This window comes from Sparus aurata, chromosome 22 (assembly GCF_900880675.1).
Source record: "Sparus aurata chromosome 22, fSpaAur1.1, whole genome shotgun sequence".
Classification (NCBI taxonomy): Eukaryota; Metazoa; Chordata; class Actinopteri; order Spariformes; family Sparidae; genus Sparus; species Sparus aurata.
Genome location: NC_044208.1, coordinates 28,896,279 through 28,923,199, shown reverse-complemented (window position 1 = coordinate 28,923,199; position 26,921 = coordinate 28,896,279). Strand labels below are relative to the sequence as shown.

Genomic DNA, 26,921 nt, shown 5'->3' with positions numbered 1-26,921 from the left:
CTGGCAGCCATGTTAGTGATCTGAGAACTGGAGTAATGTGCTGAGCTTTTTTTGGTTCTGGTTATCAGCCTGGCAGCAACATTATGGATCAGCTGAAGTCTGTCTGTCTGCTGATTTAGACACACCTGTAAACAGTCTGTTGCAGTAGTCCAGCCTGCTAGAGATAAATGCACAAACACATTTCTCAGACATCCAGTCTCCGACCTTAACAATATTTTTCAGGTGGTAGAAGGCTGATTATGTTCTGGATTTAATGTGACTGCTGAAATTAACGATTTCTGATTTCTGGCTTGATTTTTACAGTTCACGGACAGACACTAAGCACAGACTTTAAGTCGTTCCTCATCAGCCCCAAAAACAATAACTTCAGTTTAATCCTCATTCAGCTGGAGAAGATTCTGGGTAGATTTGTTCAATGCAATATGTCCCATTTTAGCAGATATTAGCATTTGTGTCTTATCACAACAATCATGGAGACATTTAATAATCTGCACTGTAATTACAAATAGAATGTTGCCTAAATCATTTGGATTCAAAACAAAATTATAACTTTATATTTTTAAGAGCTTTCAGGTACTCTGAGCCACTCACTGGCTTAAAACTGCTCAAAGAGAGACAGGATTAGTAAAGTCTGTGTGTCCGGAAGTGATTCAGGTCTAATTTGGTAGATGTTACGCTTCAGTGGGTGCTCAGTTTTCAATACTGGCATTCATTTTGTAAAAACACATAGGAAACTCAATAGAAATGCTGAGAATGCCCAACGTAAGTGATAAAGTGATAAATCTGAATCAGTGGTCTATTATAAGCTGGGACAGTTTTGTGATCGAGCCATTTCCTTTGACTCAAAAGCACTGAAAATGCACAAACACGCAGAAAAAAGCCCCGAAACTTCCTTCATTGCTGCAGTCCCATTTAATCACAAAGGACCGGAACAAAACGCACACCTTCACACACACACACGCACACACACACACACACACACACACACACACACACACACACACACACACACACACACACACAGTGAGTGGGTGCTGCATCAGTATCGACTGGAGCGGCAACAGTGGTGATGACAGATAACAGCGCTGGTGTGCGTGTGTGTTTGTTCTGGGAGAATATAATAGGAAACATGGTGATTCACTGCACTGAAGCACTCTGAGGTGTGTGTGCCGTGTGTGTGCCGTGTGTGCGTGTGCATGCGTATGTGATCCATAGCTTTTATCAGCGATGCCAATCATGAATACTCTTCATTACGTGAGGAAGATGGAGTCAGTCACACTTGACTTCTTTTTATCTTGAAGCAAATGCCCCTCTATTCTTATTCTATTATCATATCTCACTGGCTGTGACAGATATCTGGATGCAGACGTAATGTAGAGCGCATCCTGGCTGCAGAATTTATTAGGAAGTACTATTTTGAGGAAGGGAACCACACAAAGGAGCCAGAATTGAATCCCGCGACAAATTCAATAAAGCTTTCCAGGCAAACCCAAAAACATGTAAATGAGTCCAATAAGAATTATAGTTTTAATCACCTCTGTTTTCAGACTAATTGTGTTTCTGTGGGGGCTTTGCCTGCTAATTATGGAGTCCACCAACAGAAGGGGCAACAGTAATTATTTCCTTGATTGAGGTCAGAACCTCTTGCATTTAATCCTGCGCTCCTCACACACGAAGAGTAAACATCAGTAAACAACTTCTCAGCATCCCTTACTCAATTTCACGGCAGTCACTCTTTTACAGATAATGATTTTCTTCCTCAGTAAGCTGGCTGCCTTATTGAAAAGTCTGCCACAGTGTCTGCCTGCCATGTTACTATTGTGTTAATCTAATTTCTTCGACAGTGCTCCTCTGGTCTGAGATGCCTCTCGGTATCTGCATCTGACACTGAAAAGAAAATATCTGAAGGGGATATTTGCAATAAGATGGATGCACGCGAACACATGAGATACTGCTGCGTGTCTCGCTGGATGCTTACGCTCTGAAAGTTTTTTGGGCCGGTTGACGCAGCAGATTTTCCCGAGCAGAGGTGTAAATCTTCTCCCGTGCAAAATTAAGGCGGCTTTTCCTGGGATGGAAATGTAATCCGTCATCTTTCGGCCGCCCGCTGTTAACAACAGACACTTGTGTCTTGGCAGGTGAAAGCCCAGAGCCGCCATAAACCTTGCAGAGATCCCCCCCACCACCACCCACCACCACCCACCACCACCTTTGGTTCCACATCATTGGGTTTAATTGTGGAGGAGGACGGTAAAACACCTCAGCTGGATGAGATGGAGAGGGGACGAGGAGTTCAAGTGGAAGTGAGCAGTGGACACGAGCCAAGCGCCGGTCAGTTTTGGTTTCAGCTGTTTGTGAGTTTCTACAAACTCTTCTGGCAGCGAGCCGACCCGGTACCAGTCAGCAGTTTGTATCTTAAAAACCTCTTTGGGCCTTTAAATCTAGTTGTTGTTGTGGGAAGAAGAAGTAGAAGTGGTGTCACAGCTATAAAACCAATACAGTGGGACGTACTATAGATGCAAATTTGGAGCAATACTACCAAGTGCTTGTGTCTTTATTGGAAAATAGAGTTCATTATAGGGAAGTGTCTCGGGACAGATAATACGTTTAAACTGAGAGTATAATACCTTTTGCTTTTATGTCAACTATCATTCTCTCCACATCTCTTAAAATGGTGTTTATGAAACATCTCACAATGCGGACGTTGATCATGACAATCTCAGCGCTGATAAGACTAATTATTTATCATGTTTCCATTGCTGCAAATCAATGGATTTGTATTACATTACAGCAGAATAAATGAACCCTCTGCAGCTTTTAATATTGTTGTATGGCTGTTTGGAAACCAATTACACATTTCTATACGGGGTTATTTGCGTTTCTAATCCTTGTGGAAAATTACTGAATGATGAAAGCTTCAGTCTTAGACAAACAGGATGGGCTCCGCTCCGAGACACAAATATGTATTTTTTAATTTTTTTTTTTTTAAAGATTGTCTGTAGAAACAATAATAGTCAACCTTGAACTGACACTTGAGTTCAGTTTACAGATCGTGTGAATCATACAAACTTCAAAAGCAGCGACAAATGACGACACTGTGACAGAGTTTTAATCTGTACGTCAGAAAACAACGTACTGATGAAACACTCACATCCACAATCTTTATTTTCAATTATCTACCCCAGATTGTGGAACAAAATGCATGTGACCCGGTTTGAAATCTACAAGAATACGTGTAAATGATCCAAAAACCAACACGAGACTCACACAGAAGGTTTCTCTGTGATGTGGCGTTGAGCGTGACCCTCCCTGTCAGCGCGGTAATCGAAGCCTCTCGGCCTCCACAGGAAGCGTTTGTGGACGGCGGTGGATAACAGTGATATCAATGACAGACAGGCCTCGCGACGGCTGCTTGTTCTTCTGGGCTCCTTATCTCAGCCGCACTGAGGGTTCTGTCTATGTACCCAATTCATCCATCACTATCAGGCCGCACACAGGTTCAGGGCCAGCATTCACTCTTTAACAGGGAGCTAAAGCTAATGTCAGCTCACGACAGGGAGGGAGGTGAATTTAAAGTGGAACCTGGAGACTGAAGCCAGAGGGTTCTGCTGTTGCTTTGGTTTTTATCACAGACATGATTATTGTTGTTCCCCTCAGATGTAGAAGCCGTTAGCTGTGCTAGCAACGTGACTTATGGACGGCAGTGTCGGTGAATTCATCAACGGTCAGTCGGTTAAACACTTTTGGGTCAGACTGTAACATCTCAACAATTATCAAATGTTTTGCCGTAAAATTTTGATCAGAATATTTCTTGTCTTCATCGTGCTTCTCGTCAGCCGCACTGTTCTTCCACTTGTTTCTTCCTCTTCCCTGTTTGCTTCACCTCAGCTGTTTCTTCTTCTGGTAATTTCATCATTATTATCACCTTAACTTAACTCTCCACATGTATTTTAGACCACAGGCCGCTGAGAAAGCTCTCAGGACCTCGGAGCAGGTACTTGTTTCCATGGCCATGACTCACAGTAGCCTCCTGTCTGCGGACCCGGGCCGGCTGTCTGCACCACATTGTTCATTCTGTCATTCACAAGAAGAACAAAGTCTGACTTTCAACAAAAAAAGGCTTCTTGTTGTTTTTCTGTGTTCCAGCACAAACAGCCTGATCGATCCGTGATCGTCTCCATGGCACAGCCCGTATTTAACTTGAATTTCTGGACCGAACATCCGATTTGGAGCTGCTTTGTCTCCCTGACCTTGGCAGCAGGTTGCCATTGAGGTTGTGGGTTTTACGGACACCTCAGTCACAGGAATTCTGCATCAATCTCACGGTGCATGATGCGTATTTTTAGAGCCCCATTAGTTGGCTCAATGAAGACGAAACCGGTGGCGTAGGCGATGCCTCCTACGTCAGTGCGGGCCACGGCTTGTGTGTCTGTCCGGGGTTTGTGCGTAACAGAATGGGGGAATCCACCCCTCGCTCTAGCCCTCCTCTATGGTGATGTACAGGGGAAGGGAGGGAGGGAGGGAGGGAGGGAGGGAGAGAACTGGAGGGTTGAGCCAGGAGGGAAGGGGTGTGCCGTTATAAGAAGCCTCAGAGGAGGCATGCACTCAGTTGTTGAAACCCTTAGCCTAAGGATACGAGCTGAGCCACCAAACTCTCCTGCGCCCACAGAAGGAAGAGAGAGAATATCTGTACGTCACAGAAACAGGTAAGGGAGTGCTGGAGTGTGACTTTGTTTCATCTGAGTGTGAGTCTACCTGTGTGTGGAGATCGTGCAGTTAAATGAAGAAGACACTTGTTTGGAGATTAGAATCAGTTAATTAGGACAAAGCCCTGGATGATAGATCCCGAGGGAATCCTGTTGTTTGAGGACAACCACTGCAGGATTCCTGGTCTAACTTTCCGTTTTTCTCTCAGACGTGAAGACGGTTGTGATTTGTTTCTGGCTCTGTGATTTTGGATTTTGACCTCAGAGGTGATTCTGTAAATAACCCTCCGCACCTGGTTTTTCTTTCCATTACTCTGTTTGTCTCCCTGCGGCTCTAAAGGCACCACAGTCACCGTCAGCAGTATCCACATCGCACCTGATTAACTGCTTAATTAACAAGAGAGAAAGTCTCGGGTCCAGCTGAGAAAGCAGTTAGTTAGTCATCTGCACTGTGGGCTGAGATGTACCTGACTGTAATCTAACACAACTGGAATATATGGAAAGATAAAGAATATAAATGGAGATTTAGAAAAATGACCGATGATTAAACGTGCCACGACTCGTTAGTCTTCACTAATATTGAAGCTGAATCTATCGAAACGGCAGTCGTGGAAGTCAGTGAAAGCCACTCTGAAAGCAGCTTATTTATGGTTTGCTCTTGTGATTGATCGTGAAGTATTGCATGTCAGATTAAATACATTCCACTGAAGCTTCAAAGAAACACTGACCAAAGCTGTTTCATTCTTCCTGAAGCAGCTCCGGTGTCAAACACCCAACAAGAAGGGGGAGAAAGAATAAAAAGCCGGAGACGTGAATCAGTTGAACGCTGTTATTATGCTAAGCATATGATAATGATGATTTTAATGATAATGGTAATGAATGTGCATAATCTTTTCCCATTATCAGTAAAGACGATACGGGCGCAGACAGGGGAGAAAATGGGTGCTTAATGTGCCGTTGACAGATAAATGACTCCACAGTGAGGAAGTGTTTGATGAAGAGTGACGCGTGTTTACAGGACGGAGTCAGAAACACATTCTTCCAGGTAAATCAGACGAGTTAAATGTTCACAGCTTCCCAATTATCTGTTGAGTTTTGTTTCTTTGGATGGAAAATGGACCTCATTTCTCAGAAAGTAAATGTTTGAATGCACGATTATCCCTCTATAATAGACTTTGTCTACTCGTAATAGTCTTTTTTTAAATGAGTAATAATAGACGGAGATGCACGATATTGAATTCTTGCCGATATCTTGATAGCCAATATTTCCAAACTCATTTTGGCTGATTGTCAAAGCTGATAAAGATATTTGCACATATTTTCTATCCACCGGCCTGCAGCGAGCGTCTCGTCTCGTTGTCGTGCAGCGCTTTTCAAAATGAAGACATCCGCCGGGCAAAAATCCCAAAACTTCACGTTCACGTCTTGACATATCAGAATTAAAGCGTCATCTTCTCGCCTGTTTTCGGGCTGGTATTTCAATTTAAAGGTGATATTATGTGTGATATTATTGTGCGGTCCTCGTACATGGAGCTCATAGAAATGCATCTTATTTTTCTAAATCCATTCTCACATTTAAATTGGTTTAATCTAGTTACATCTCACTGTGCATGTCACAGTTTCCAATTTAAAACAGTGATGCTCTGCCAGTACATCAGGAGCTTTTTAATCAGCTAAAGAAAATAAAGCTTTTAGGATTTCTGCTGCCTACACTTAGATTGATCTGATTAAACTGTGTTCAGGATGTTCATTAGGACTGTTGTAGTGTTTTATACGCACGAATCCTCCTCGTGATCACAGAACGACTCGCTGAGGTGTAAGAACAGCAGACTTGCCAGGTATTGCCGTATCTGTTGCCCAAGTATTTTACAGCTCATCACTTTTTTTTTTTCAAACCTCGCTGTCCTCACCTTGATAAAAGTTGGGAGCTCGTCTGGCCGTGCTAGATTGCTTCCCCTTGGCTCCATGTCCAATGGATTAGTGCAGGTGTCAACGCAGCTTAACAGCAACCAGATCAGTGATGACACCATGTCAGCTGCCTTACTCTCTGCAGGATACAGTCTGGGGACACTGCAGCACCGAGTGCATTATTAAGGACGTGATGTCCCCGTTGTGTTGGATCGAGCTCTGACAGTTGACATCTTTGACACGGCCTTGCAAAGACGGAGCCAATGAGTCAACATTTGAGGGGGTCGGTGTCTTCTTGGGAGTCCGAGTGTCTGACAGGACGTGAGCATAACATCCTGACACACAGAACTGCAGAACACCGTGATAGAACCAGTGGTTATAATAACGGTAACCTGTTAAGTCTAGTTTTGATTATCATAATTCTATTCTTCTGGTGTTGGTGTTGCTTGGTTTCCTTTCATCACATAGAAAAATCAGTTATATTTGTTATAGAAGGCGGCACTGACACTCGTTGTGCATCCTCTCAGTGGCTGTCAGTCACTAGGAACTGAGATGGTTTTTAATTTTTAGGTTTTTTTCTGTTCATGTCCTGTATGAAACCAGAAAGGAACATCGATGTATTATTTAAAACAAATGTATCATTATCTAAACCACCTGAACCTAACCGAGTAGTTTAACCCTAACCCGACCTGAACCAAGTACTTCTGGTTGTTACCTAAACCAAACCGAGTAGTTTTGTAGTTTAAACCTAACGAGTAGTTTTGTAGTTTAAACCTAACAAGTAGTTTTGTAGTTTAAACCTAACAAGTAGTTTTGTAGTTTAAACCTAACGAGTAGATTTGTAGTTTAAACCTAACAAGTAGTTTTGTAGTTTAAACCTAACGAGTAGATTTGTAGTCTAAATCTAACGAGTACTTTTATAGTCTAAACCAAACCGAGTACTTTTGTAGTCTTAACCTAACAAGTAGATTTGTAGTTTAAACCTAACAAGTAGTTTCGTAGTTTAAACCTAACGAGTAGTTTTGTAGTCTAAACCAAACCAAACTGTGACCAAAGTCTCAAAAGTAAAAATCAATACAAAACAAACTTGGTGGCCCACATGTTAGTTACATTCATCACGCTTCCTCTGAAAACAGGTTTTTTCCACCTTTTACCCAAATCATCTGATTTCCTGAAGGCTTTCTGACATATATAACCAACAGACAGACAATCACTGTCCATGTGCATAGATGTGACGACAAATACACAGATTATTGGAAAACAACGTGCGCTGGGCTGAGACGGTCACTTTGGGGAGTGACGACGTTGGAACAAAATGTCACATGAATTCACTTCTCTGCATTCAGTGTCCGCCCTTTCTCCCACAGACGCCCACACACAGAATCCCTCGTCTGTTTCAGCCCGGGCGACAGTTTATCAGCAGGCTGATCCGTCTGCGCTGCACTCTGCTCTCTCAGTGTGCGATCATCCAAGTTGAACTGCAATGGAAGGATATTATTCTGAGGCTATTAACACAGCTTCATGGTGACTAAATTAGATGATTGTTGATGCGATTTCTCTCTATGAAGGGCATATCTCCTGCTGGGGATGATTGCAGATGAGACGTCACACCCAGTTCGGCGTCCGCCCCCAGGTGCAAATGTGTTCGCAATTAAAGAAACCCTGCGAGTACATCTGATGGAAACAATATTAATAATATGCTCAGTTGATCTTATATGATGGCGCCGTGGAAGGAAGCAGATATGGATATTAAGAATGTTATATCTCCACTTAATATTTGTACTAATGTGAGACTGTTATAGCCTGTTATGTGGGATATGAGGAGAGAGAAAAAAAGAGGCATTTTTATCACATTTTCATTCAATTTGTGCGCTCGACAGTCTACGTGAGATAAGATCTCCTGAAGGCACAGAGTTATCCAGGAAGCAGGAGTTGTTCCAGCAGATATGATCACAGTAAGACAAAGAGAATTGGGGAGATAAAGCGTCTGTAATGCACGTCATTTCACATTAACTTTTTTATATGCTTGAATTAGCTGCATGAACAGCTTCAGAATGACCTCAGTGTTCTTAACTCTCCACCACTTTTCTCCTTAAGAGCATCATAATCTGTCAGTTCTGCTTCTCTGCGACAGTAACTGGACTTGAGTCCTGCGACGCGGCGGGGCAAAAGGTGCGATTGTGAAACCTGATGGAGCCGTGGCGGACACGTCTAAATGGGATTAGGGCGCATTCTCTCAGATTAGTCATTTCAGGAGGCTTCCTGCGAAGGAAGGGCACAAGTGCAAACGCTCCGTCTGGTGCTCCCGGTCCTCTAAACTCTCCGCTGAGTCACACACTGTCTGATTGTGGCTGCACAGACTGGATTCACGCTGCTGTGTGAGAGATGATGCTGTGAATCCTCAGACTGAAGAATAGTTTGTCATCAAGAGGGAAACAGGCGTCATATTTGGTTTAAATCTCAGTGGTATTGCACAATTCGTGTAGCTTCCTGTGGGCACTTTTGTGTGAGTTTTGAGTTTGTCGACGATGATGGAATGTCAAAGAACAGACGGGAACATCACTTTTGATAAATAATTAATTGCTTCGGTAATTTATCAGGCAAAATGTGAAATATTTGCCTGTTTTGGGGGGATTTTCTGGAACCAACAGAAAAACTAAGTAGTCCGTGACTCCTGCAGTCCTGAGGAGTGAAAGTTATTCCTCTCAGGTTTCATGTAATCTCCACAACCCTCACCAATAAGAACGGTCAGCCTGTAAACAGCCTGAGAGACGACAGCTCGCTGCTGCTGAAAACTGAAGACGACTGAGAGGAGTGTGTCACCATTTCTATCAGCTCAGAGTTTCTCTCATTTGGATGTTGGCAGTCGAAGAACAACATTCAGAATTGTTTGGTTTTTTTAAGAAAAGGAGAAGGGCCTAAATAGGTTTGTGAGAGTGAGGAGGACGTTTTATTCCTCCGGTGGAAATTACACCTTGATTACAAACTGTTCTTTAAAAGCAGAACAACCAAAACCAATCTGAAAATAATCTAAACGAGTTTATTGAGTGCCGTCTAATCGCAGGCAATCAGTGACCAGTGAGAGGAACAATATCTGGTGTCAAGATGCTGGTCTGATGAGTCACCACTGTAATATGTTCCAGGGAGCCCGGTTTAAGATCCGCTACTTCAGCACTGAAAGGTTAACGTCCCTTTGCAAAGTTTAATTTCGTATTTCCGTGTGCAATCATACTACAAACCACTGGTTTCAAAGGGGCTCGTGGTCGGGTACATGATAGAAAGGTCAACAGCCTGGAATCCATCTAGAGTAAACGACAGTCATCATTTATTTACCTTTACATCAGTTAATAAGAAGTTGAGATAACAGAGGAGACCTGGAATAAAACAGGAGGGCAGTTGTGAGCTGGCTGCAGAGGAGGAGGATGAAATAACTGTCCATGACGAGCAGAAGTGACCTGGTTCAAATCTTTCCAACAGATCCTGTTATTAACTTTCTGTCTTCTGCTGCGTTCAGCAACACGATGCAGTCGTCACCAGCTGATGGGCTGCAGTTTGTTTGAGAGAATCACATTGATTCCCCTCACATACAAACTGCAGCGTCAGGTGGAAGAGACAGCTTGACCCTTGTTTTAAAGGATTACATCATCCAAGACTGTTTTATTTTGTCAGGTTCTGATATTTCTGACTCCACCTGGACAAAATGGAGGTGAATGGATGTTGATACCAGAACAACCTCCTTATTCAGTTACATAATCCGCAGAACAGTTTTCAGATCTCTACTTCACACAACACAAACACAACTGCCGTCATTTAGAGACATGTTTCGAGCACAGGAAGTGTTTTATTTTGAAACTTTATCCAGGTTAGAGTAGCGTGGATGAGGTTTACAAAGTTAAGGACTTTGGTTCGAGTCTCTGTGGATGTTAAAGTTTAATTTTCCATCGTATGAGAATTGAGTTGGAAATCTCAGACACTGACTTTTAGAACTAAACTACAAACAACTAAAGTAACATGTTGTTGTTTTGTAATCTGAGTAAACTGGCCCCTTTAAAAGAATAGACTTTTATTTTATTGATCTGACACAGAAATGTGTCAGCAGCAGAATGTAGAAACTGTGAATGTTGAGTCGGTATTACGAGGCCCGTCTTTGTGTTTCACGAGTCGCAATTCACACACTGAACGTCTCTTTATTGGCCCGTTATACCTGATCAACGCGTTCTCAACAAGCGATTAGAGAGTGTGAGGTAATAAAACACTGATGAATCTTCTCAGGTTGTGATGAATTAATCAAGTACCATGGATGCCTCAGGAGATGTGATAGATAGAAGAGGAATTTGAATCATTTCCCCTTTCTACAAATCGACCGCATCTTCACACAATCCATCTTTGGAGGGTCGTAGTGAAGGGGGAGTCAGGATCTGCACTCCACCAGGAGAGACCGGAAACATCTCTAATATGTCGTGAAAGATAAAAGATCTCGGCCAAATTTAAAGATGTGGAAGTGAAGAAGTATGAAGCAACACTGGGACACGAGTGGGGAGGAAAAAAGGGAGTGCTGATGCAGAAACGAAGCGAGAAGAACCACAAAGTGGATGCGAAGAAGGAGACAGACGGATGGAGACCCCTCGGTTATCTGTGCATTAGCAGACTCCTTTTGTTTTTCTCAGCATCATTCAGACGACTAATGGACGAGATGGAGTGAGTCAGAACGTTGTCAGAGACGAGCGCCGAGCCTTTCTTCTCCCCTGCTCACGTTCAGGACACCTTTGGCCCCCTCTCCACCCTTCATTACCCCTGCTAATGCTAATTTATTCAGCCGTTAGCTTTATTAATACACTTGATTTTGCAACTTTGCACTTAGATCCATTCACTTATTGGCAAAAAGGTTTTTAATCGGGGGGAATGTACAGAAAGTACGGAGGCTGCAAGGGGCCACGATCTAAGCAAGAACATCTTTTGTGTTCCTATATTTTCTTTCTTCCCTCTGAATTCTTGAGTTTTTTATGGCAAACATGCAGGATACACCTGTCCAGGAAAGAACAGGGCAGTTTGCCTCACCTGTTCAGCACACCTAGGTCACGTTTGATTGGGTGGTGCGTTCAGGAGTCCTTATTAAAGCCTGTAATTAATTAAACAGCTTTAAGGCGGCAAATATTTTTAGTTGAAACCAAGATTTTTCAACTAAACCTTACAAAGTTATCAGGAATGAGAGTGATGACCAACTCTGCCGCGATGACACACACAGACGAGCTAAAAACTGCTGGTTATAATGAAAAACTCCCACTTTTCTGCCCCCTCGCTCACCTTGATATTTTTGCACATGGCCCTTTAAAGGACGGTAAACTGGTGGAACATTACTGCAGATTTTCAGGCTCTTACGTGTTTTAGCTGCAGACAAAAGAATGTACTCGGACAACAAAACCAAATGCATGAGACCAGCGTTCCTTTCATGAATGCGCAGATTGAAAGGAAAACACGTAACGTTTTCAGGGTCTTAGTTAAATCTAATGGAAGCACAAAACAGAGGATTTGTTTTGGAAAGAAGCGGGGTAAAAGCATTCATTTGTACAGGATGGAGAGACTCATCTCAAAGTAGAAGGACATCAGGCACTTTGCACTAATCCATTTTCTTTTTGCTTTCAGGCCAGCGTTCATTTAGAAGGCCATGGTTGTTTGTATGTGCGAATGATGCAGATCTGTTTTCAAATGAAACGTCATGTGATGAGGTCTCAGGCTCTCTGGAGGAGAGACCGGAGCGCCCCGGACCGGTCCTCCCTCTCCTCCCTCTCCTCTCCCAGAGATCACCACTTCATCCCTGTACCGTACATCATATATCAGCCCCCCTCTGCACAGAGTCAACCGCCTGCTCTGTCAGATAGATTATGCAAATGATATGAACGTTAAAGGCGGCTGAAATGGCGTGCAGATTTATAGGCAAGGGTGGCTAAAATGGAGCCAGCGCCAATATCACCACCAGGAATGATATCATTACCCAAACAGGGCAGAGAGAGGAGTGTGTCGGTTCATGGATCAAAGTGTCACCGGGGTGAAGATTCAATCTGAAGTTATTGAGATGTGGAGAACTGTCGGGCTCCTGGTTGTGTCTGAGGCTCCGGGGAACAGTGACTGAGATAAAGTCATGAAGGTAAACTGTAAGAAATGCCGACCGTGGCACACGATGCACTGATGACTTTGTAATTACTGTAATTATATATTCAAAATATCTGAGACCAACAGACAACATACTTCTATTTGCTCCTCTTCATCGCAAATTATAAAATCATTTAAACAATTAGAATGAAAAGTTGAATCTTTAAAAAATCATCTTTGCATCGTATACATCCACATTTTGCTGTTAAGTTGCACTAAAGCTGCATGGACTCTGAAATCTGATGACTTGTGTTTCCACAAAGCTTCTTGTGCTTTCTCAGTCATCATCATCAGGTTGTTCACAAGCTTGTGGAGTCCATGCAGCTCCAGTGCACGCATCAACCTTTCACTGCAATTGTTAAGCTGATATTATCATTTGTAATTTAAAAATATATATATTACATTAAAAAACAAGTGCAAAATAGAAATAACTTGACCACTGCACCAGTGACGAATGCAGGACTTCATCATCATCTACGACCTGAAACAAGTTTTCTCTCTCTCAGTTGTTCGTCGGGGCTGTTTTGCTTCTTTTTGTGTTTTTGTGGCATTTTCCAGTCTGTCATTTATTCATTTATAAGACTAAGAAACAGAACAACGTGATGATCAGTTTGCACAGAGCAGATTGAGCCAGACAGGAAGTCAGACAGCTTACTTACATCTGGTCAAGTTTCAAAATAAAACGCCTGGTGCCGACTCTGCAGCAACACATAAAACAGACAGTGAAACGATCCGTCAGCTGCAGGTCGACTCCAGCAGTGGCAGCACTGACACGTCTCCAGGTTCTGCTAGTCATTCAAAATGGCTTATAATAATAATAAAAAGCAGCTCACATTCACCTCCACTTGTAACTCCAAACTACACATCCTGCTGGTAGCCGTCCTGACAGACACGCTGCTCTATATAAAGCCTGTCCGGTGTGACGTGTTGTTGGGGAGTGAAGGGTTAAGTGTGTCGCGCTTCGTTGGGACGAGAGGTGAGCAATAAAAAATGATCACGCGAGTGCGACGACGTTAACCCGTCCTGTCGAGCAGCTCACTGAAACACCCGCTGTAAACATCTCAGGGCCGCAGATTGATGACATCGCAGCCCCATTAACACTTAATATGCTTGTCAATTGTTTTCTGGCGAACAATAATGGATTACACTCAGGCAGCCGTGTGGTAACTCACTGCTTCAGCCTGCAGGGAGATACAAATCCATCACTCCACAGCCAGATCATAAATCTTTAATCAAGTTAACAACTTCATTAAAACACGAAAGTAACATCACTCAAGATCATGAACATGTTTTATATCAGTTGATATAAATGTAACTGTGTTAAATGGACAAATTATGTCATCTGATATTGATCGCAGGCTCCTGCATCCAATCAAATCGGAAATCATATCGTGACAGACTTTGTTTTATTGGCAAATATCGTATCGTTCTCCAAAGAATCGATATGATATCATATCGTGATGAACTTGTGATTTACTCCACTGATACTGAGATCTGCTGACAGGATCAAGACAGTGAGATTTAATTTTAATACCAGCTGTAAATGAAAAGACATTAAAATCTTTCTGAGCTTCCTTCGAGGAAACAACAGTTTCTCCTGGCATGCTGTCACTTTCCTCCCTCCTTCTGTCGACTCTCCACAAACATTAGTTCACAGTATTGTTACACTTACTCAAGTAAACATTACACCATGTCATCTACTAAGTCACCTTTAAATCAGAATTTAGTGCCGAATACAATTTGAATTAAAATCTAAACCTTTAATCTGCACGATTTGTTAAAAAGGTAACTAACACTCAGAGTCGTGTCAGAAAGGAATACTTTGTACTTCTACTTCTCAGTATTACTTTAATACCAACAGTTTTAATGTAACTTCAGTGTCACCATCTAATACCCTCAGTGCCATAAATCAACTTATCCTGAAGAAACAAATATTTCTGTCGTACTGTAAAATGGAAATAAAAGTTCTAAAGTCTTACATGGATATACTTAGTATAGTTTTCCCGTGTTGTTCAACTAAAAGCTCACAATATTCAAACATGAACCAGTGAATGTGCGGAGACACAAACAAGCGAACATCCGTGGTCTCATTGTGAAGCTGCTGCCGGAGAGTGCAGCACATTTTCTTTATTAATAATGATGTTGACAAAAAGCTCACAGTGGCCCCAAACGCCTGTTTATGTTAATACACTGGTATAATTTGATTAATGTGAGAGAGCCGTGTCTTTGTGGTGCTGGAGTGAATCCAGGGCCGCGCCATCGCTCAGATGTTCAGCTTACTTAGTCGGCGCCACTTAAGGGACGACATCACAATGTGAAACGGGCTGAGTCAGCACGCCTGCAAATGATCAGCACACAAAACATCTCGGCGAGGCAAACAAACGCGGACCCTCTAATGATTTCCCATAAAGCCATTAATATTTTTTGTAAATGGGCCGCAGTCACACACGACCCGGTTCATACACTATCGACTGCGAGTGGTAATGTGGTGAAGTGGAAGTGGTCACGCTGTGTTAGCTTTTACTTATTCATTTATTGTTTTTTACTTCAGAGCACCCGTCAATACAGAAACCCTCTCTGTGTTTAATAAAGACACTCTGTGGGATCGTGTTGTGAAAACATCCTGTAAAAAGCATTTTTCATCCTCAGTGTTTCATAATGTTTCACACAGAAATACCATTTTTAACCAACTTTATTTTAGTGTCACTATATTAATTTCTTATTCATTATTATAACGAAATGAACCATTTCAAAGCCCAAAAGCAGACATATTGTTTTAAACATTTTGAATTAGAAAGCACCAAGTATAACTGTTATTGATGACATGTAAAGTGGTTGTATTGGTGTTTATGTTTTAAATATTCCTCAGTCTTACGTATATAGAAATCATGACCGTGTTCACAGTCACAGAGGATTCTCATGTTTCCTCTGTGAGACACACTGAAACTTAGCAGTGTTAACTTCTTATACTTTAGTCTGCATATTATATTTATACGCTGCTCACACTTTGTTTTATGGGTCCTGCAGTTTTCTGAAAAAGTCCTGATGAAGTTATCAGAGTTGAACTGATTGATTGTGTGAACTACAGCGACATTTACTCTGGAAAGCGCTGCTCAAATTCAAATCTGAGAAACTATGGATTGGAAACTGTTGAGTCGTGGAGAGCGGCGCTGAGTCGAGGCCCGGAAGGTCGCGCATAAAGTCACATCCTCCGGACTGTCGCGGACAATCTGACCCGAAAGAAACCACGGACCAGCAGCATCGAGCTACTGAAACACATCGTCCACAGGCAGAGACTTTATATACACTCACATACGGCCAATAATAAATTGATTAATACGTTAAATTGCTACAAATTGTTCCATAGAGCCCCTTTAATTATATAAACAATGTACAATGTTGAACACTTCATTAATTTCCTCCTCTCACAAATCAGCTGTGCGCTGCCCGAAGGACTCCTGAGGTTACACAAATAATGACTTAATGAATTAATTATTTGATGTGTACGAGCTGAAGACTGTCGCCGTTTTTTCCTGTAATTAGCATCAGATGTTGATTTAACAGTAATGTAAAGTGTTACTGACCTCCGGAGGACCGAGAACAGATCTGAAACAAGTCATTTACAGCAGGAGGAGCAGAAAGAGGTCCTCAAGAAATCACACTTTTAAGAGAAACGCTTGCTGCTGGTGAAATAATTGGTTTGACTTCTTTTGTTTCTAGTTAATGGAATAGATATAAAGGTATACCAGCGTCCAGGTTTATCATGGGGAAGTTCAACTGTAGCATTCTTGAAAGCTCAAATGTCAATAATTTTATACTAACGATAGATCAGATGACTACGAGTCTCTGATAGTTTGATCTACTGAAAACGATCATCTGAATCTACAGCTCCCCGCAGCTATACAGAGCTTTTATCATCGTTTGTTTTAGTGTTTCTACCAGCAAAAAAAAACAACCCAAAACCGTCTAAAATCCATCTGTACATGGCAGTAAAGGTTGTGAACAGATTAGTGTTTAGCAGCTAAAGTGACAGTCACATTAGTCGGGAGCTGGTAGCCAGTAAAACAACGCTAACAGGGTACATATTGTGTTTGTATTCTCCAGGTGGACATGAACACAACTCCAAATGAATGCTAATGTTGCTCTGTGTCGTCCAGATGTGTTAATTAGCAACTGTTTGCTCATAAGTTTGTAGGTAATCTCCTAGAGAAGATTGTTTTTGACCAACTTTTGAAACAGCTTTATTAAAGGTGGTTAATGACTTCTGGTTTAATTAATGCGGCTGTTCTGTTTCTGTTGGACTTGGTGGGTCTCTGTGGCACCTGACGGGTTTCTCTCATACATTCTTTTATAAGTGTAGCATTTAGAAGTTAATTTAAATTATATTAAATTAGTTTTTGAGTTAATGTATTAAAAACATGTTAATGTTTACACAGGTAACTATTTACTTATTTATGTTTACAGTTATTATTTACATATTTTCATCTTGAAATCTTTTCAGTGGCACAGACAAGACAGCTACAATAATGTGTGGAATGTACCTTTTGGGTTGCCATACTTTTACCTCAGTCCTTCTAGCTTCTGATTGGTTAGTTAAGTCACATGTGAGTCAGAACAGTGCTTCTTAAGGACATTATCTCTCTAGATCCTGCTCTTCTTTATCATTAAGAGTGCTCAAACCAGCACACTGAACCGTCACGTTACATAAACATCAGTGACAATGTGTCTGAATTGACTCGATGTTAAATACGGTGTTCCTCAGGGAAGCATTCTAGGACCTCTTCTGGTTTTTATATATATAAAAATATATATATAACGCTGTTATGCTGATGATATACAACTTTATCTGTTTCGCCTGACAAACCCAGTTCTCTGCATCACCCGTCTCACTGACATTAATAACATTTTTAAAATGAAATGAACAGAAAACATAAATCCTGCTTGTAGGACCAGATAAAGAAACACTTGTGACGGCATTTGCCAACTTGTCCAAACAAATTAAGACACATCACAGATTTAATTTTTGACCCATAACGATGCTGAAATGCTAATAGATGCTTTGATTACAAGTTGTTTATATTACTGTAACATTCCTGTTGATCAGTGGAATAGTGTGACGCAGTTCGTAGGTCTGTAGATCGCACAATAATCACCAGTCCATCAGTTCATCCTCGCCGTGCTCGAGGTTTATAAACCTTCAGAGGTCAAATGTTGCTGGTGGGGAGAAGCAATCTGTGAAGTTCTGAACGGTTGTTTTTGTCTTCGTTATCTCTGTGTTATTGGATGATATCGGGGTGAGTGATGGTGCAGATGGAGGTCAGGCAACAAACACCTGGTTCACAGATCTGTAGCTGCAGTCAGAGGACACGATCCTCTGGAGTTTAATCAGCTGTCCAGTTATCGTCCACACACATCGTCAGATTCTTCATCTGAACTCTTGTGTTTTATTCCAGCTCGGACACTATAGCTTTCCCTACTTACAGCTGCCAGTCCACCACATAAACTGTGCTGCTGCTTTATTGCTCTGCGCTCTCTGACCCGTACTGACCCGTTCTGACCCGGGTCAGATCCACTCACACAAACCTCCAGCTGTAGCTTTAGCCTGTTGTGATTTCCAGCCTGCAGTTGCGGCTTCCTGCTCCACTGGAAAATACCCATTTTCTCACTTATTGCCTCGGGTTGTGCTCTCTCTCCATCCCACCCACATCTCCTGCTGTTGGCTGAACGCTCTCCCACCACCGACGCTTCGACTGACCGCCCAAATCCAGCTAATGATCCCTGGAGATAGAATATGACGCAATGTTCATGTCACTCTGTCTGCTTTCTCCCTGCAGGCTGGACCCGGATTCCCGAAGGCTTCACCCTCTCCCAGTTTCTCCAGCTGTTGACCCTTGTTTCGGACTCCTCTCTTCTACCTGCTGGGCTCCACGTTGTCCCTGCCCGCCTGCCTGGCTGTGCTGAGCGATGAAGATCCCTGTGTGGTACCTGGTGGTGCTGCTGGCGTGTCTCTTCACCCCTGGACGCAGCGACTGCCAGGGGGAGTGTGTGGCCTGCGGACTGCTCCTGCAGCAGCAGCAGCTGCAGCAAGCCTTCAACACCATGGTGAGTGTGTGTGTGTGTGTGTGTGTGTGTGTGTGTGTGTGTGTGTGGGACTGTCAGTTGTCGTGAGTCACTGTTGATAAGAGCGTTCGCTAAATGCCTTGTCAACAGTGTCGTGTGCTCGTCAGTGTGGGTACAGCTGCTCCGAGCCTCCAGCAGCCTGATGGAGGTGTGTTTGTGTTTGTGTTTGTGATTGTCTGACTAAGTTATTTTCAATCATGATAACAGCTCCTGCGTAATGGGTTGTGTACAGTTTGATAGTGCTGTGTGCACTTTGTTTGCCCGTGTATATGGGAGTCAATATGGAGAAGGAGCGCAGCAGCATTACTGTGTGTTTCTGATGTGATGACATTTTATATTTCGAGGCAGTAAATTAAATTTAATCTGAGGCAGTTTATTGCTTTGAAGGAAACGTTGACCACACAATAAAAATGTAGTCATTACCCATTCAGCCCCTGTGATGATGAGTTCAGTTTGGTGGTCAAACAAACATTTGTGGAGCTTCACAGTTCGTCTCTTCAGATCTCTATGGAGCCATTTGAATCTTTGTTTTTGGTTCTTTTTTGCGTTTTAAAACAAGTCTCCATCTACTCCAGAAATGTTTTGTAGGGTACGAAACTTTCCATCAGCACTGGTGTGAGTTAATAATGACTGGATGTTCATGTTTGGGTGAATTTATCCTACGTGTCATTATGAACACATGAAATCTGCCAGTACAGTGAGAGCTGACTGTCTGTCTCACCTGCAGGTCTCTGCAGTGAGAGGTGTTCACTCTTGTTCAAACCGTCCCATCGTTTAACACTTGCTACCTTTCTTTTGTTACTGGCTGATGTTGAAACCCCTCTGGACCGACTGCAGGTGATTCAGGTCACCTGTGTGCAGGTGGTGCAGAGACTGACTCCTGATGGAGGAGTGGAGGCAGATTAGAGCGTTTCTCTCTCAGCCAATCACAGTGTGACGATGCTCCTTTTAGTGAATGTTTAAAGAGCTGGGGAACAGACACCAGGTGGTTCTGATACTGATTCTGAACCTGTCTCTGACTCACTGAGGACGGCGTCTCATTAGATTGTGTTTTCTTTGCTTCTCCGCTTCATTCTAGTGAAGAAACTGTGTTTATTCTTGATCCCCTTGAAACCCGAAGCCCTCTGTACCTCTTCAGTTTGACATTTCATTTCCCTGGAGTTTGTAGGAGCACATTTCAGTTTGATTATCTCTGACGAGGCATTTTGTTTAGTGGTTTATTGTCCAGTATCTGTAGCTGACATTGGGCATCCTCTCTAGATTTACATGTGTATGGTTTATATTTATATGTAGGCTGGTCTGTTAGCATTTTACTGCCATAACCGCCACGACTGAACATGTCGCATGTCCAAATTGGACGCTGCACTTCTTAGTTCCTCAGCTTCAAACCTGCCAGTCATGACAGACATAAAGACAAACTTAAATAAAACAGTGATCCTTCTAACTTACACCTGTTGCAGAGGTAAAGACGGCACCAAACAATATATAAACATAAAGCTGCTTTTTCCGATTTGCCATTTCAGAGATGTACCGTTTCAGCTGCACCACACTGATACTGCTTCAGTCTCATGGCTGAGGGATTTGCATGTGTGAGTATCTACAGCACTTGTGCAATGCTTCGTGACCAACATGAGGATAGCAGCCTCTGCACGGAGACACTCGCTCTGCGAAAATCAAACCAAAACTCAAGTGCAGCACACAATCTCATTTCCAAACAGCGCGGGCCACGTCAGCCGGTAAAAATAGTCCGTGGGCGTCTGTGAATAGCTGCAGGACGGCTAATTTAGCTGATAATGATGCAGAGAAAGACAGCTGGGACCTTTTTTGGGGAGCTGCAATAGAACTCTGTAATTGACTGCTGCTCAGTATCATCAACCCGGGCTTACGTTGGTGACTGACACATTTTATCAGCTCCTCATTGTGTTAGCTGCTCTCCTCATCGAGCCGCAGATGGAATCCACCGGGCAATTCCATTGTTTCCCACGCCAGACTGAACGAGTGTGTGTGTGTGTGTGTGTGTGTGTGTGTGTGTGTGAGGGAGACGCTGCCGTTGTTTGTTATAATGTCAGGACACATTGATTTATTCGTGCAGAGACCTACACACCCAGACGAACACACACACACACACACACACACACACACACACACACACATCTCTCCTCTGACTGCATTCATTGTGGAACGCCAGCTTTTGTTTACATATCTGCTAATTATCTGAGCCGTTATTCACACCATTCTGAGCAGGTTGCATAGTATCTTTATTTATATATATGATTAAAATTAGTACTTTCACACAGCACCAGAAGAAGTACCAGAACAACCCAACGAGTCGAAGTCCAGGCAGCACGAACAGCGGTGCACTCGATGAACAACAGACCGCTGACGAAGAGAAGAGTGTCAGTGCGATTAGACGTACTTCTTGTTGTACGAGCAGGGTGAGAGCGTAACAGTCGTCTCATCAAAGGTCCCAGATAGCTTCGTTCATTATGCTACAAACTGATAAGATGACACCAGATTACACGGATGGAGTTCGTTAACATCAGAGCTGTGATCTGACGTCACCGCCGCCCTGAAACTGCCAACAGTTTAAACTACTAAAAATCTAAATTATGTTTCTTTTACTTTATTATCATCTGTAGTTTCTGTGCTTTTACCTCCAAACTGCACTCAGCTCACTTTAGTACATTTATATTCCTCTGATTAAAACCTCTCAGTCCGAGCTGTTAGCGCTGTTAGCAATAAACTGCTAGCTCCGCGGCTGTTAGCGCCTGAAGCCAAACAGCTAACAGCCAGAAGCTCAACACACATCATGTCAGTTTGTCTTTTATCAAGCCGGCTCAGTCGGTGGAAGTCTCTATTCTCTGCACAACACCAAATATTCAGGTGTTTTTACATACGAAGTCGAGCTTTTTTTGGCTTCATGCGCCTCACAGGAGTGGACCGGGCTCCGTCTCCACGGCTGTGTCCAGGTTTTAATGTAACACCCTCGGTCCACCCCTTAGATACGCCCCTGTTAGGGAGGTGTTCGTTTGCCTCAACCTAACGACGGCCGCGTCATAATCCATTTAATATCTGAATACTTCATTTGACGGACCGGAGGCTGATTAACACCCTGAACCAGAGCAAATGAAGCGTTTGCAGCATCGTCACCACGGAGGATTCTCTCAAGCTCTTCATCGTCTGGCCCCCGCAAGTACATAAAGACATGACCACGCACACACACACACACACACACACACACACACACTCATAAACTCCTTTAGATTGCTCCATTGATCTGACGTGGAGAATCCCCTGGTGTGCTCTTTTCATTTACGACGGATAATTAATTTCCGTTGATAGATTCACAGCGGAAACTCCCTCTTCACTCATCCCTCTGATGTGAGCAGGTTTTCTGATAACAATGCAGTTTATCTCATTCGAGCGAGATTTGACGAGTAAATGGGATTCGCTTTCTCACCTCGAGCTGAAATTTAAACTCGGAGGAGCTCGGGAGTTTGAGGAACGAGGAGAAAGGAGGAGACGTGTGCGCATAAAATCTGTATGGCGTGGCAGCTGGAGCCTATTTTCTGATATATTTACTGTGGAGGAAAAACTAATGCACTGAGGTTTCTACAGCTGAAGGTGTGAATGAAGGACTCAGCCTCATTTTGAGGTTAAACGTCAGGGAGGATCTATTTTCAGGTCGCCTGTAAAAAGTGTTTTCACCTAGGAGAACGGAAAACAGGAACAGACTTGACAGATTTTATTACTAATATTTATATCAAAAATGCTCTTGAAACGTTCTTCATGCGTCCTCTCCTCCATACTGGTGTTCAGGTGTCACGCCAAACTGTGAGGTGTGATGGTAACAGGACAGGCAGGTCATTAAAACCGCCCAGAGTCAGTGACTCAGCACTGACAGCGTTCACTCATTATCAAAAGTGCAGTTGTCAAACACTGTGTTTCATTTCCAGAGAGAAAAACACGCTGATTGAAGCCCATCCGGAAGAAAATAGACATCATTTACCTGCTGTCCTTCAACCTGATTTCTAATTTCCTCCAATTTGGTGCTGTCAGTCATTCTGCAGGAGTCGGTCTCATGTATAAAATGATGGACGTCTCACATTAGCACATAACTTTCCATATACGCTGAACACAGCAGGAAAAAGGTCCACTTAACTCCCCCGACACATCAGCCGTCCGGGTCGAGGGGCGGCTCGGTCCGGCAGTGACACGCCAGAAATGAGACGCTGCCGTGGACAGTGTAGTTCTAACAGGCACTCGAGTAGATATAATAACACGATCAGTCCAGTCTGAGGCTGTGAGATGTAGCCTTCGTCATGTAGCCTTAGCGACTAGCTCGGGACGTTAGCGGAGCATTTAGCAGCTAAAGCAGCAGGAATGATTCAGAGCTGCAGATGAAATGCTAATGTTGCTTCTTGTGTCTGCTGGAGGTCTAAAAACAGGTTAGCAACTTTATATATTCAGTATTTATATTCAGTTCAGTTGTTTTATTATCACGGACGGGATTCACTTAGTCTGCAAACACACAAATACAAAAACAAACAGAACAAAAAAGTTTCCTGAACGTTGAACATACAAACAATAAGTCAACAGAACAATCTTTAAATCAGTATATCACATGTGCAGATTGAGTTATTGCACAACTCTACATCTCCGACCTGAGAGAAGAGTGTCAGACTCAAAGTAAAGGAGTAACGTAGACCTGGACCGGTCCTGGAGAACCTGCTGGTCAAAGACAATCATCAGGGGTTCTGTTGGACACCTGTCACCTCACCAGCCACCTTCACAATAAAGCTCAGGTGTTGTTTCAGAGAACAGATCTACTTTAAAATCACTGAACTTCCTCAGGATGTACAGATTCAACACCAGTTCTTTGTTGAAGGTCTGAGATGATCTACTAAAATCAACGACCATATCTTTGCTCTTCATCACACCATTGGACAAACATATTGATACCTACCTTGTTGAGTTAAACCCTCAGGTGACCATCAAACAGCTTCTACACTGATCTCAGAACAGTTAAGTTGCTGCTTCGGTATCATGGCAGTAAAAACTGCAGCGATCAGATATGATGGGCTGCGCTGCTGCGGTGCGTTAACCAGAATCTTCATTATCTATTAAGTATAAAACCATTTAATTAAGATGCCAGTGGGGATATTTTCAGTTTCCAATCAGAAACAGCGTGTGAACGTATGTTTCCTGTAAAGCCTCACTGTCGGGAGCCTCTCAGTGTGAACCCTCCTCTCTGCCTCGTGTCCTGTGTCCTGACTGTTTTTTAGAAGGCTGTCACGGATTTCTGCTGCGAAGAAATAAAAAATAAACTCGGCAAGGAAACATTCACTCACTTTGCATACGTGACGTCGCCATCGCGTGTCGTTAAACTGCACATTTCTAAGTATTGCATCAGGGAAGGTCGACGGAAACGCCATCATTTGAAATATCTTCCTCAATTTTCGCCCCCCCCCCCCCACAAAAAAGTTTGTACACACTCTCGAGATGTTCATTATCCAGCATCCAATAAGTTCTGGTGTAGTGAACGTTGAATACATGTGACTGATCAGCTGTTTCTGCTGCAAGAAACAAAGAAAGAAGAAGCAGCAGTTGTGTCCACTGACGGCGTCTTCACAGGTTTTTTCAAAAGATATGTATTCACAGATCTCTCATCTCATTTTCTTCCGCTTATCTGTGATGTTACCGTATTTTATCCCCTTTTCAAGGGGTCGCAGGGGTTTCTGGAGCCAATCCCAGTCTCTCTCTGGGCGAAGGCAGGGTACCTGGATGAGTCACCAGCTCATCGCAGGACTCTTACTGATGGCAGAGGCTGCCGCACAAGGTGCCATCTGCACATCAGGAGGTTTAGTATCTTGCTCAAGGATACTTCGACATGTAGCTCAGTTCCGCACCAGGGGAGCCGGGATTCAAACCAGCGACCTTCTGATCACCAGTCAACCAACTCTACCCAGTGAGCTACAGCCGCCCCCTATGTTCACATTCAAACAAGGCTGAGGCATTGTTCTTTGTTTTCAGTTTGCAAACTCTAAAAAGCAAACCCAGTATTCTCAGACTGAACACTGAGATGCTCGGCAGCCAAACTAAACAGCAGATACGTTTATGGATAGCGTTGCCCAAACACCCTTGCTGTGTCTAGAACCGGTCTCAATATCCCCTCAAGCAAACATAAGAGTTTAGACATTTGTGTGTGTGTGTGTGTGTGTGTGTGTGTGTGTGTGTGTGTGTGTGTGTGTGTCCATGTACAGGAGCTGTGTCCTCACCACGGCGGCCCACAGTCTCTCTCACCTCGCTAAGAAAGCCAAAAGACGGCTCCCAAGATAAATGTTGTTTATCTCCGTGTGGATTAATCTACCGGCCTTCTCTCCCTCTGCAGGTGTGTCTGCTGGAGTGCGAGGGTCACGTCTCCCCGTCGCTCACGTGGGAGGTGTGTAAACGTGCCGTGAAGCTGTCGCACCATCCGGCGACGCTGTCGGAGGGAGGCGCTCTGCTCAAGAGAGCGGGAGAGGAGCTGGCGCTGACCTCTCTCGACCTGAGCTCAGACAATGAACTGCTGCAGTCTGCAGCCGCAGAGCGCTTCCAGGAGGAGGATCGGGATGAGACACCCTTGGAACAGCGCAGCGTCCAGTATGACTCATCACTGCTGGAATCCTCTGAGGAGGAGGAGGAGGAGGAGGAGGAGGGGGGCCCGCAGGGTCTGGATCTCGGTCTGCTGGACGAAGACAGGAAGCAGAGGGGGCAGAGGAACGTGGAGCGTGACAGCCAGCTGGAAGAGGACGAGAATGACACCGCAGAGGCCGTCACCTTGTCCAAACGCTTTGGCGGCTTTCAGAGGGGGCGCCATGGATACAGGAAGCTGATTGGCTCCCCCACGAGGCCCTTACAAAAGCGCTACGGCGGGTTCATAGGCGTCCGGAAATCTGCCCGCAAGTGGAACAATCAGAAACGTGTGAACCAGCTGCTCAGGCAGTACCTGGGCATGAGGAGCAGCCGCAGCGGCAAGTTCAACAGCATCCCGGTGACTCGGGTGTGGAGGCAAAACAAACTGTAGCGTGCGTCTGCTGCCCCCAGTTACCTCAACCAATCACGTTCTCAACAGCTCGCCCACAGTGTGACGTCATCAGAAGAACAGACTCCGCCATCTTGCTGCACCTTTTCTGTGTCTCTAAGTAACAAGGAATGTTTTTGACCGTGATGTCCTTCTTATTAAGCATATTTTCGTGCCATTCTGTGAAATAAAAAGAATTAGAGAAGTGCAATTGAATATATTTTTGTGTGTTGGTATAATAAACGGGGCCAAATGAGATCGGAGGTTTGACCTGAGGGTGTGACTTTCATGCATGTGTGGATGTCTTCAGCTGTTGTTTTGCACTCTGTGGTTTGTGTCTGAGAGCTGACTCACGTCCAGCGCTCAGGAAAAAGGACTGACGTGTTCAAATGTTATTTTCACATCCAAATGTTTGATTTCATCTGGACCATAATCTCCCCACACGTCTGAGCAGAAACATGAGTTGAGTTGTGGATTCTGTTCGCGACGGTTCGATCAGATGTAAATATGGTGGGACGGCGGGAGAACTGAAGCACAAACTGTTAATTACTGCTGCCAGAATCTGATTTTCTGCTTAAATTACTGAATTAATTAAACACAGTTTATATAAAATTGGTTTTCTGAACTTTCAAACTCACCAAAAACTCTGCAGCTCGACTAAAAAAGAAAAACAAGGCTTCTTCTGAGTTTTGACTCTCAGGCTCCCTCCAGTGAAACAACACTGCCCTCTGGTGGTTGAGGAAGAACGTGTTGCCCCTGGAGACTGACTTGGGATCAGTTCTGCCGTGTCCTCAGTTATTCTCTGGATTGAGTTCATTTTTCTGACATTACACTCAGAAATTTGTGTGAGACCAGATCGGAAAAATATTTAAAAAACAGAAAAGCAGGATTCATTAGATTTACCAACATCTATAAGGGACTGTGTGAAAAGTATTGTGGGGGCTGAAGCTTACGTTTCCCTTTTTAAAGGTCTA

The 26,921-nt window shown here is 43.5% G+C and overlaps 1 protein-coding gene across 2 annotated transcripts; it reads left to right on the top strand.

Moving 5' to 3' along the window:
• Positions 1-2,188: 2,188 nt before the first annotated feature.
• pnocb (prepronociceptin b) lies at positions 2,189-26,210 on the top strand. 2 transcript variants are annotated; one of them, XM_030404744.1, is made up of 3 exons: positions 2,189-2,331; positions 18,599-18,866; positions 25,276-26,210. In XM_030404744.1, exons 2-3 carry the CDS (start codon positions 18,729-18,731, stop codon positions 25,948-25,950), a joined length of 813 nt encoding a protein of 270 aa, XP_030260604.1. In that variant the 5' UTR covers positions 2,189-2,331; positions 18,599-18,728; the 3' UTR covers positions 25,951-26,210. The 2 variants fall into 2 exon arrangements, with proteins under 2 accessions (XP_030260604.1, XP_030260603.1); XM_030404743.1 differs by lacking the exon at positions 2,189-2,331 and adding an exon at positions 4,579-4,706.
• The last annotated feature ends 711 nt before the right edge of the window (positions 26,211-26,921 follow it).